The following is an 11,118-nucleotide window of genomic DNA, read 5'->3' as shown; positions in this document are numbered from 1 at the left end:
TGCTTGCCAACATCGCGACCAAATCTCTTCTGGTTCACTTGCAAGTCATGCTCAGCCCATGTCTGGCCGAGTCATCCGTTGTCTTAGACCAATCTCGCCCTTTCGCACCAAAGTAGCCCACCACCGCGGCTCGCCTACCAGCCCGGAGTCTCAGGCCGCCCCCCTAGGCTTCTGACAGGGCCCTTAGTGTGTTGAGACCCGATCATGGCCGACACGGATCAGATCTCGCCCACGAGCGCGGGTCCCAGTCTCGCTCCGTTCGAGACTTTACAGCAGCAAACCTCGCACCATCGAAGGGCCAGACCTCCTGCTCTTCAACTCGTCGCCAGCGATGAGAAACGCATTCCACTGCGCGCAGACAGGACGGCAGACAGGCCCATCACTGACAAGATGCAGAGGCGCGAGTCGAGGCTCAATCTGAGGAACATCTTTGGCAGGTCAAAAACGCCCAAGGACGTGGACGAGGCACCACTTCAGAGGGAGCTGAACCGCTCTGGCGGTATCCGCAACTCGTTGGCGGATTTCGGCAACTGGCCTTCTTATAAGCAATCGCCGCGATCCGAGATCACGCCCATCCTCGAGTCACACCCCATCTCCCCCTTGGTTGCCACTCACCCGCCAGTCAACCACGACATTGCGAATAAGCAGAGGGCGCCGGCATCGGCCTCCAAGCCAAAGACGCAACCAGCGCCCTATAAATCGCCTCGAGGCCATCTTGCGACTTGGGACCCTCCACCTCTCTTCCAGGCGTACCCGCAGGCGATCAAATATGCTCATCTGCCCGCCCCTATCCTTTCGGCAGACACCATTCTCCGACACAATGAACGGAAAGGCAGCCTCACTATTCGTGAAGATCTAACGCAGTTGTCCCCCGATGACGACCCAACCGGTGAGAAGGCAAAGAAGCACCGACGAGAACCCTCTGGATCTGCGAGCAAGCAGGAATGGACCACCAAAATTTACGTCTTGTGCACTTCGGGTTATCTTCTTCAGTACTCCGGAGAAGGCCACTTCGATCGCCTGCCAGAAAAGATGCTTCAACTCAGCAAAGACTCGGCGGCTTTTGTCAGTGACGCCCTGCCCGGCCGCCACTGGGTGCTTCAGGTGTCCTCTGCCATGGATGCTGATGGCATGACATCGACTGATTCTCGGTCTCTCTTTTCAAGGCTGCCTTTCCGGGTGACGGAGAAGCGTAGCGCATCCAATTACCTCATGGTTTTTGAGGGTGCCGAAGACATGGAGTCCTGGATCGCAATTCTGCGGAGGGAAATTGAGGCCCTCGGCGGAAAGAAAAATACGACAGAGACGGGCCGTCCGAGGATGGACGGGAGCTTTGTACAGCTCAAATCGCAGTCAAGCCAACGGACGCTCGTCGTCAGAGACCCATCACGCTTCTCGCGCGTTGTGCCACCAGAATTCTCGTGGCATGCGAACAAGAGTCGCAGTGACGTGGACAGCTCCACGGTTATCGCAGAGTCCGACGCCATTATGGATCCCTCGATCGACGACGTATCGACAACCAACAGCGTGACGTCCAATGAAGGGCGTCAACTCGATAGTCTGCGAGACAGCGCCAACCGCCTATCGTACATCTCCTCCGGCCAACGAACTATCGTCACGTCTTCCAATTCTTCGCCAGCTTGCTCTCCGACACGGGACGCCTTCAACCCACCGGAAGAGCTATCCTGGCAGGATATGCCTCTGCAGTTGAGACCCCGGCCGAATGCCGCAGCGATCATGGATCGGAGGCAGTCGATGCAGACTATGAACTTTGGCATTGTCCATCCAAGTGGTGATGCACAATACTCAGGGGTAGCTCCCGAAGCGCCTAAGCCAGCACCTACTCCGAACTTCAGTGTCCCAATCTGTAAACGCTACTCGCTCGTCAAGTCGGCTTCAGTCGACTCGATTGCGCATGCTGGCGAGACAACAAGACCTCGCGAGACTTTTATGCGGCCACAACGAAGAGCTCCACCGACGGCACTGTCCATGGCAAGGCCGCTGTCGATAGTCACTGATCACCCATCACCAGTGCAGGACGACGTCGAGGCGACTGGTGTTTTTGGTGGGAGAAGCGCCAAGGAAGGCCCTCAGTCTCCAAGTTACGCGTCAATCAGGTCGACTGGCTCAAGCAATGGACGGTTGAGATCGCCGACGTTCCAAACCCGCAGAGCCAGCTTTAATTCGGAAAACACAGAAACGACAGCACCTGCTCGTGTCAGCCCCAGAAAATATGCGAGCATGCACTCGCTCCGCAGCTCCGGGGACTCAGCAGCCTCGAGCGTTGCACACATGACCAAGTCATCGCCGCCACCTCCAGTCCCGCGGATCTCCGAGGTTGCTAAATCTTTGGAGGCGTTGTCTGAAGTGTCGGGGAAGCATCATGCTCATGTACTGTCCACCCCCCAGCAGCGGAGCAGGAGAACGGCAAGCGTTTACCTGGAGGCCCCAGATCGATCCTCCTACGAACGCCCAGCACGCTACTCCATCGGCCACATGTCGGACCTGAAAATCAAGGTTGATTCGTTTGCCCCCGGTGCATCATCGCGTGTCGCACTTTGGTCCTCCCGACCGATGCCGACGCAGCCTGCCCCAGTCCCTGGCAGGAGGCGCGCGGGATCCGACACTGGAGGCTATTCGAAAGCTCTGCCAGGCCGAAGAAGCCTGCCGCAGCTTGCTGAAGGCCCTCCGCCTGCGCCTCCCCCAACGCGGGCTCTGCCTCCGATTCCAGCGCCGCCGCCGACCTGTGCGCTGCCACCTATCCCTCAGAAGGTGCGTGTTGCTTCATGAGGAGCACCGCCACCACACGCAAAAAGATGCACACACAGACACATACATGTGCAGAAGTGTATATTCATGCAGACATGTACCGAAATTTCTTTTGTCAACTACCTACCTGCCTTGCGGCACCTACAATTTCATTTGAGTCACTCGGGAGGCGGCAAGCTCCCTCGACGGCGTTTGAAAACAAAACGAAACGGCAGGGTCTTGGCTTTGGGATCGAAATCTAGAAGAGCATTGGGCGGCCAAGGTAGCATTGTGGAAGGGCAGAGAGGAATTAAAGGAGCGAGCTTCTGATGCGGCGATTGTACAATTGGGGGCAGATGAAGGAGGGGCCGAGGATATAGAGACGATGATGGCTGTACGAACTGCTTCTTGTATATCACTTTGGTTGATTGGCGCGGCTTGAGGAAGCCAGATACCCTGGCCCAATACAACGGATGAACACGGTTAGTTGCCTGCCTGGTGGTGGTGGTGGTGGTATTTCGCCTTGATTGAAGCGTGCGATGCCAGACTCATGGAGTGATGAGGAGGTACTTACAAAGCACATGACTGGCACTAGCAGAAGGTGCTCGCAGTGAGGCTGGTGCTTGGGACAGCCAGTTCGATGCTAGCCTTTCAGGGGCTAGTGCGAAATGCCCCACCCAGCTTCCGGGGGCGCACCACGAAATTGAATCGAGGTCAAAATTCGACGTTGGCAAGACCCCACCGAGACTTCCCAACTTCATCGAGCCTGCCTGCCCGCCTAGAAACGACGACCCTTTGCGACGATCGCGCGTTTCCCTCGAGAAAGCCCTTTACACGCCAGGCATACCGAATCCAGCCGACCAAAGACATCCACCGCACCAGCGAGAAGATTAGACCACCCAACATGGCGACCCCAGCGAAGAAGTGAGCCACTCTCCCCTCTGCCCCCTCCTCCCCGCCTCATCGCCACGATGGCTCGCGAGAGGGGGGGAAATGCATCAAAGGAAGGAAAGGAAGTGAAGTAAGAGGAGGAAATGAAGAACGAATGAAGGGAGAAAGAAGACCATTTGACTAACGTCTGGAACCCCTCTCCTACAGGCACGACTGGGCCGACGATGAGGACGTCGACGAGGTCTCGACCGAGCTCCCGCCCACGCAGACCATCACCAACAAGGACGGCACCAAGACGATCATCACGTTCCGCCTGAACGAACAGAACCAAAAGGTCAAGACAACGCGCCGCATCCGCTACACGACGCACACGGAAAAGGTCAACCCCCGCGTCGCCGAGCGCAAGGGCTGGTCCAAGTTTGGCCTCAGCGCCAAGGACCCCGCCGGCCCGGCCTTTGACACGACGACGGTGGGCGAGAACATCATCTTCCGCCCCAGCACCAACTGGCGCAAGGACGCCAAGGAGGAAGCCAAGGACCCCAACGCCCAGGCCATGAAGGACAAGCTCAAGGACAAGCAGGTCAAGTGCCGTATCTGTAACGGAGAGCATTTCACTGCCCGCTGTCCGTACAAGGACACCATGGCCCCCGTCGGCGACTCGGCCGCTGCCGACGTCGCCGCCGGCATGCCCGATGATGTCGGCGGTGCCGCTGCCGGTGGAGCTGGCGGTGTCAAGAAGGGGAGCTACGTCCCGCCCGCGCTGCGTGGCGGGCCCGGCGGTGCTGCCGGCGCTGGCGAGAGGATGGGTGGCAAGTTTGGCGAGCGCGACGATCTGGCCACGCTGCGCGTCACGAACGTGAGTACTACGATGACCATCTTCACCGTGCCACGGAATGGAGCGCGATCTTCCGTCGCTGCGGCTGTGTCCAATTTTTTCACTTTTTCTTTTTTCTTAAATGTTGCATCCGCTGACGAGATCGCCTTTGATTCAGGTTTCCGAAATGGCCGAGGAGCAGGAGCTGCGCGACATGTTCGAGCGCTTCGGCCGCGTCACGCGCGTCTTCCTGGCCAAGGACCGGGAGACGGGTATGGCCAAGGGTTTCGCCTTCATCAGCTTCGTCGACAGGTCCGACGCCGTCAAGGCTTGTGCCAAGATGGATGGTTTCGGTTTCAAGCACTTGATCCTGAGGGTCGAGTTTGCCAAGAAGGCGACGTAATCGGGAGAAGCCAACGAGGCTGCGGTAGTGGTTGGCGTGGTAGCAGTGGTGGCAGTGACAGTGAGTGGTTTCGGCGGCGACGACGACGACGAACAACGACCATGGCAAGCGACAAAGATGAGCTAGAAACAGGGAAGAAGACGAAGATTACGCATGCATCGAGCGAGTGCACGAGGAAAAGCAGCAAAGGTGTGGGGTTGTATGAGTACCACAAAACGGATCCCGCGCGACGGGCGCGGCCGTGACGAACGTGTGCCGTCACGACACGATGAAGGACGACGACTCTCTTCGGCATTTGGGACTTGGTAGTTTTGGAATGAGACTCAGTTCATGATGAATGACCCCCTTAGATGAACGGCCGTGATGGTTGGTCGGAGCCCGTTGGTGTGTCTCTTTGCCTCCCCCCTGACCTTCCCTGCTTGTCCCTTAGTGCTCTGCTCGCAACACACGTTTGCGTGTTGATGCGCAGTCGACAGACCTGTTGCCGCCGCCGTGTGTCTCCCACACTGCTTTTGTGTGTCCGTGACTCTTCAGTCTGGTTCGATATGTCAAGGCGACCTAGGACGTTGGTTGCCTTTACTACGAAACACGGCAATCGATCTCGTCCTCACCCTGAGTGCAGAAAACGTGCATGTCGAATCGTGTAATTATCATCAAACTCATGCCTCATAGCCTCACTATGTACCGTAAAGACTGAAGCCCTCTAATGCCCGTATTTGAAAAATCCCCTCCCCACGCCATGCTATTGCTTGAAGAAGCGGAAGCTCGAACTCCAAAGAAGTGATTACTCTTGCGACCTCGCCTCTTCTGACCTCGTCTCTTGCGACTTCACCTCCTGTGGCTTCCCCTCCTGTGGCTTCCCCTCCTGTGGCTTCACCTCCTGCGGCGTCATCTCCTGCGGCGTCATCTCCTCAACCGGCTTCCCCCCTGCTGGAATATGCAGCGGTGGCGGCTGCGCAGAAGGCTGAAGGTGCTGCTGCTGCTGCTGCCCTGAGACCGAGCGGGTTGCAGGTCCCTTGCCAACAATCTTCTCCGTCCAGTTCCAGCTGCCGTGCACATCCTTCCCCTTTCCGTCGGGCGTCATGGGCCGCGGGCTGCGGCCGCCGGCCTCGGTTCCCACATCGCTATCACCATCTGTGTCGGCCCAGTCGCCGTCGCTCCACGTCATCGAGTCGGCTCGGGACACTCGCTGCTTTGGAGCATACGCCTCTTCTGCAGTGGATGCGACAGGCGACGAAGCCTCCGGCTTGCGAGGCAATGCGGTGACCTTATCTTCAGCCTCGCGTGCCAGGTTCTCCCCCTCTCGCCCTTCTTGTTCTTTCCGCGCTGTCCGCTGAGCGCTCGTCTCTTCGTGCGGTGGCTTTTCGTGAGTGCTTGTGCCGCCAGCGCCGTCGTTTCCATTGCTCCGCTTGACCTCGCCGCCGTATTGGTCTGGGGGTTGTCCCATGTCAAAGGCACGCTCCTCGCCTCCCTCCTCATCAACACGCATGCGCACCGTTGCCGAGTCGCTGAAGTGCGCGTCGACTAGGTGCTTGACAACGGGCCACCCAAAGGCATTGGCGAACATGCGCCGCACAATAATGTTGTTATGAGCATCGGGCTCGAGCTTGACAAGAACCTTGCGCCAGGCCATGCCGCGGTGGTAGGCCCGGGCGATCTTCTCTTCAACACGCATCTGCGATCCATCGATCTCTTGGTCTTCATCTTTATTGGGGTTCGTGTTGGTCGTGTCATCATAGTCCTTGGTAGACTGAAGCGAATCCTCGCGGCCTACGCCTTGGCTGGGAGTGCGCGGGGAGGATCCTAGCGAAGAGGCGACCGAAGGGGCGTGGTCTTTTGTGTCGGTGCTTGCGGTCGAGTGGCCCGTGTTGCGCCTACGGATGACGAGAGAACCCGACGAATTCTTTTTCTTGAGAGGGGGTGGCGGGATATCGGAAGGGTGGTAAACGCGGTCGTGAAAGATGGCGCGAGGTCGTTTGGAGGGGTCGACCACAAATTCTGTGGATGGCAGCGTGGGGTTGATAAGGTCGTGAGCTGACTCGAAGAAAGTGGTCCGGGGCGGGGCGTTCATCCCATCTGTGTCGTTCTCAAACTCCTGCCCGGACGTCACCTTGGACGCCCCAGACGACTGAGACGTTGTGGAGGAATCATCAAACTTGATTGTCTGGCTCCGCCTGTAAATCTTGTTCTGTTTTGGAGAGAGCGTTGGCGATGTCGGTGCCGGTGCCGGTGGGTCATGATTCTTAAAGAAGTTGAAGAAGCCAGCAAAGGGACCACTGCCATTGTTAGACGATTCGGAAGATTTGGGCGCCGTGGTCTCGGCATCGTCCTGGTAAGGCGTCGGTACTGATCGCAAGCTAGCGTGTCATCTTCGACGATGGCATTCTGACCAGGCTGGGGAACCTCAGCCGCATTCTGTGGTGCGGTGGGGGTGGCCGTCCCAGATCCCTCATCGTTGTCTTCAGGAGGCAGCTGCCGCGCCTCGCGGCGCGTGCTGCCCACGTTGGCCCCGGTAAGCTCAGCCCAGCCGGCGCCCACCAACGTCTCAACCAGACCTGCGTCGCGCCGCGCCTTCTCAACACGCCCTAGACCTTGCCAGTCGAGGAACAACAGGCAGCTTGTTCTCAGAGGGACGATGCCATCGTTGACCACATTGGAATAGACAGTCCGGTTGCGGAACTTCTTCAGCGCCGTGTGGGCGGGGCCTGTAGGTAGGATGCGCAGCAATGGCTTCGACTCGGGACGGCTCTCTCCTATGACCTTTTTGTGCGCGCTCTCACCGAGATTGCTGACAATGGCACCCCAACCGCTCCTTGCGATGGTCGGCGCCCGCCAAGTGAGGCCCAGGTCTTGTCCTGTTCTGCCGACGAGGCCAAAGTCGAGTGCGAACTTGACGTAAAGAGGGTTTTCGTTGCTGAGACCCAGGAAGGGCGTGGCGAGCGTGACAAAGTTGATGGGCTTGATGAGGTCGAAGAATTGGGGCGAGTGCTTCTGAACGTATGCTACGGCATATGTCTGGATGAGGCCACCGAGGGAGTGCCCGATGAAGCTGATGCTGGTGATCTTAAAAGGCCGTGCTGCGAGTGGGATCTCTTCCTTGTGAATCGAGCTGTGCTTATGTGCCGTCTTGCCCTCATGATCTGGCTTGATGTTGTTGGCAGCTACTTCGGCGGCCCCCTTGAAAGATGGCAGGAAGGGCTGATCAGGATAGCAGGTCGAGAGGATGTATCTAGCCAGTCTCTTTCCCAAGAACTTGATGCCCCTCTCAGTACGAGTCGCATTGCCGGAGAATCCGCGGACGATGACCTCTTCGTCTTCCTCATCTTCCTCAGCTTCGTCGTCGTGTCTGTACCGCGCAGTCTCCGGCGCATCGGAACCCTGGCCTCGTTCGCGGAACCGCTTTTGCTGCGCGCTGCCTGCAGCTCCTCTGTTTCGCAGCCTCGCTGCGTCGACTTGCTGTCGTACCGTGCGTCGAATACTTTCTTTCAGATACAGCAGTCGCGCCGAGTTGCTATGCTATGCAGTCCGTGGGTGAGCACACAAGTGCACCTCTTAGGCTTCTCATGAAGCTTCGCGCTCGAGGATGGGCTGTGCGGTGGTTCGGAGGTAGCAACTCGCGACGCAGTATTCTTGTGATTTGCGGTGGCGGTGGCGCTGCTGGCGGCCGCTGCCGCTACGGCAGCCTCTTCCTTCGGGGCCCGCATCTTGCCGCGCTCGAGGATTTTGGAGCCATTATCCCAACCAGGTAGCCTCGGGGTGTTCCAGAGTGTAGCCGTGTCTTCGACCTTGAGCGTTATAGCCCTGGAGAAGACGCCCTTGGGGGGGCCGCTGCGGTGGCTGTTCTTGGTGTGATCGTGATGCACGAGGTCGCTGACTTTACCGGGCTGGGGTGCCTTGGCCTGGCCGCCGATGACGGGCAGGGAGTTCAGGTTCAGGGACTTCTCGTCGCGGGCGAGGACAACTTCGTAGCCTACGGAGGCGGAGGTGGAAAAGATGACCTGGGAGGAGACCTCGATGATCCAAGACGCGCTCTCGGCCTCGTGATCGGGACCGGCACCAAAGTGGCCATGCGAGCCGGTGCCAGCGCTCTGGCGGATATGTTCGGGGACGACCAACTCGCACTGCCAGGAGCCGCCAGCCTTGACCATGGGTTCAAATTCGGGCACGCCATAGCGGCGGGGGTTCTGGAACTTGACGTTGGGGTTGAAGGCAGCAGGGTAGGCGGCGACGCAAAGGTTGTAGGGCCCATGGACGAAAGCGGCACGAAGCGCGATAGCAGACGTGTTGCGAATGCGGACGTGGAGCTTCTCCGGTGAGGGAAGAATACGATCCTGAGAAGGGGTGTATGTGACAGTGTAGCGGACAACCTCGCCGAGCTTGACGCTGCCGACCTGATGAAGGAGCAGCATGGCAAACTTGGCGCAGAGGAGTCGGAGTTGGTGATGGTCGAAGGTCGAAACAGTGGAGAACGTGAGAGTGGTGGGCGGGTTGCTCAGACTCGTTAGGCCAGGCTGAGGTGGTGGTCGAGGATGTGGTGGTTGGAGGAGGATGTGTCGGTATTCGCGGATCGCACCATGTCGGTCAAGAGAATCGTCGTCCGTCGGGGTTCTCGGAGGGGAATGAGAGTCAGCACAAGCTGGACAAAATGGTCGAACACAGGAATGCCAGACGGTAAAAATGCTGAGACGGTCAGGATATGTCGGTTGGTGCTAACGCGTGCGTGGTTGCCATAACGGACAAAGTGCCAGAGCAGAGAGTGTTGGCTGGTTCGGTTTCGCGAAACCAGAAGGAGGGTTTCGGTCGTTCTGCACTGGGCTAACGCAGGCCAGAGGGTCATGGTGCGGCGCCATGATGCAATGCGACCAGTTGCCCCTCCCTCCCTCCCGGGGCCTCCTTCCACACGTCACTCATCACCTGCCTTGGAGGGAGCCCTCCACTAGGCAGGCAGGAAGGCAGGCAATGAGCAGGCACAACGGCCAGCCGCCCAGGAAAAGCCCTGGAATCAAGCCTCAGTCCCCTGTACAGCCCGTTGACTAGCACGCTGGAGCTTGCCCACATCCCTGGAACGCCAATGGAACATCGCTGCAGCTTTGCTTGCCCCAAGACCTCTCTACCTCCCGCCCCGACAGGTTGCCATGCATAAATGCCCTTTCTAGGCATCGAGTTCGCCATCCATCACCCAGATCTCATACTCTGAGAGGGGGGCACGAGCCCAGCCGGCCGGCCTTCCTTTCGTACCAGATTGATAGGCGCCCTACGATCAACAGAATCTCTTCTGACAACGGGCACACTAAACGCCCCCTTCCAAAGCTGCTCCTCGAGGCCTCGGATCTCTCGGCACCTTGTCATCGAATCAAGGCGTATGCCCGGCCGACCTATCACACGTGGATCGATACTCTGTGCGAAGCATACCCGGAGGTTCGGGTGTCTACAGTTGCGGGTTTCTTGCTCAGCCTCAAATGCCTACCGTATCATCGGGTCACTCGCCCATGCAACGAAGGATCCCTTCTCCCTCCAGATGGACAGATGGGGGACCCTGCATGAGCCGGGCTCACACATGGGACGTCTAGTTGAATGCATTTCAAGGAACAGAGAGCGCTTCATTCCAGCGCGCTAGACCGACTCCAAATTGCCCAGTGAGTAAGTACACAACACCATCGCTCCGCCTCGGTTGCCATGTGGCTCGCGTATAGTTACACAGAAAACACCGCCTGGGAGGAACATAGAGTGCCATCACCAACGAGAAACCCCAAAACAGAAAAGCAGGAAAATCAGACACGAGTAGAGAAAAGAACCGAGAACCTAAAAACAAAACATGGTCATCCTTTGCGCTGTTACGTATCATGCTGTTCATCGGTTATGCTGCCGTTAAGATCTGTCGTCAAGCGCTGTCGTCAAAGTCTGTCGTCCAAAGTCCGTCAGGAAAATTTGCTGTCGTAAAAATCCATGCCTCCGTGATCTCTACATCAGGGTAGCGATCTGTCGTCTCCCGGCACGCCCGGCTCGACATGGCTCCGCCACTCGTCCACGCGGTTCATGCCTCGTCCCGCACCGGTCAGCCCAGCCATCATCGACGACTTGGGCTCCCCCCCACGCTTTTGCCCCCGCGAGCCATGTACCTCTGGCACTTGCGGCGGCAGCATGGGCGCTGGGGGCGGTGGCGCGTAGCCCCCTCCTATGCCGCCCGACATCATCATGCCAATGTCTGATCCTGGGGCCCAGCCTCCCCTACTGCGACTGTGTACATGATGTCCTTCTCCAT

General features: G+C 58.3%; 4 protein-coding genes across 4 annotated transcripts in view; 2 read left to right on the top strand and 2 right to left on the bottom strand.

The window, feature by feature from the left end:
• Positions 1 to 204: 204 nt before the first annotated feature.
• On the top strand, positions 205 to 2,790 carry VDBG_00825 (peptidase family M20/M25/M40 protein; the record flags this gene model as incomplete). Its single annotated transcript, XM_003009096.1, has 1 exon — positions 205 to 2,790. One exon carries the CDS (start codon positions 205 to 207, stop codon positions 2,788 to 2,790), a length of 2,586 nt encoding a protein of 861 aa, XP_003009142.1.
• An 862-nt stretch (positions 2,791 to 3,652) lies between these two features.
• On the top strand, positions 3,653 to 4,856 carry VDBG_00824 (eukaryotic translation initiation factor 3 subunit G; the record flags this gene model as incomplete). The annotated part of the gene is made up of 3 exons (XM_003009095.1): positions 3,653 to 3,672; positions 3,847 to 4,495; positions 4,632 to 4,856. The coding sequence occupies 3 exons, from the start codon at positions 3,653 to 3,655 to the stop codon at positions 4,854 to 4,856; spliced, it is 894 nt and encodes a 297-aa protein (XP_003009141.1).
• A 784-nt stretch (positions 4,857 to 5,640) lies between these two features.
• VDBG_00823 (revertant of glycogen synthase kinase mutation) lies at positions 5,641 to 9,693 on the bottom strand (the record flags this gene model as incomplete). The annotated part of the gene is made up of 4 exons (XM_003009094.1): positions 5,641 to 7,044; positions 7,131 to 8,334; positions 8,406 to 9,464; positions 9,677 to 9,693. 4 exons carry the CDS (start codon positions 9,691 to 9,693, stop codon positions 5,641 to 5,643), a joined length of 3,684 nt encoding a protein of 1,227 aa, XP_003009140.1.
• A 1,129-nt stretch (positions 9,694 to 10,822) lies between these two features.
• The window catches only part of VDBG_00822 (conserved hypothetical protein), a gene marked incomplete at both ends in the record, with an annotated part of 2,701 nt that continues 2,405 nt past the window's right edge, over positions 10,823 to 11,118 (bottom strand). The window contains one exon of the mRNA XM_003009093.1: positions 10,823 to 11,084. Within this exon, the coding sequence (XP_003009139.1) occupies positions 10,823 to 11,084 (262 nt within the window). The remainder of the gene's footprint in view (positions 11,085 to 11,118) is intronic.

This window comes from Verticillium alfalfae, genomic scaffold (assembly GCF_000150825.1).
Source record: "Verticillium alfalfae VaMs.102 supercont1.1 genomic scaffold, whole genome shotgun sequence".
Taxonomy (NCBI): domain Eukaryota; kingdom Fungi; phylum Ascomycota; class Sordariomycetes; order Glomerellales; family Plectosphaerellaceae; genus Verticillium; species Verticillium alfalfae.
This window is presented reverse-complemented; position numbering and strand designations above follow the sequence as displayed.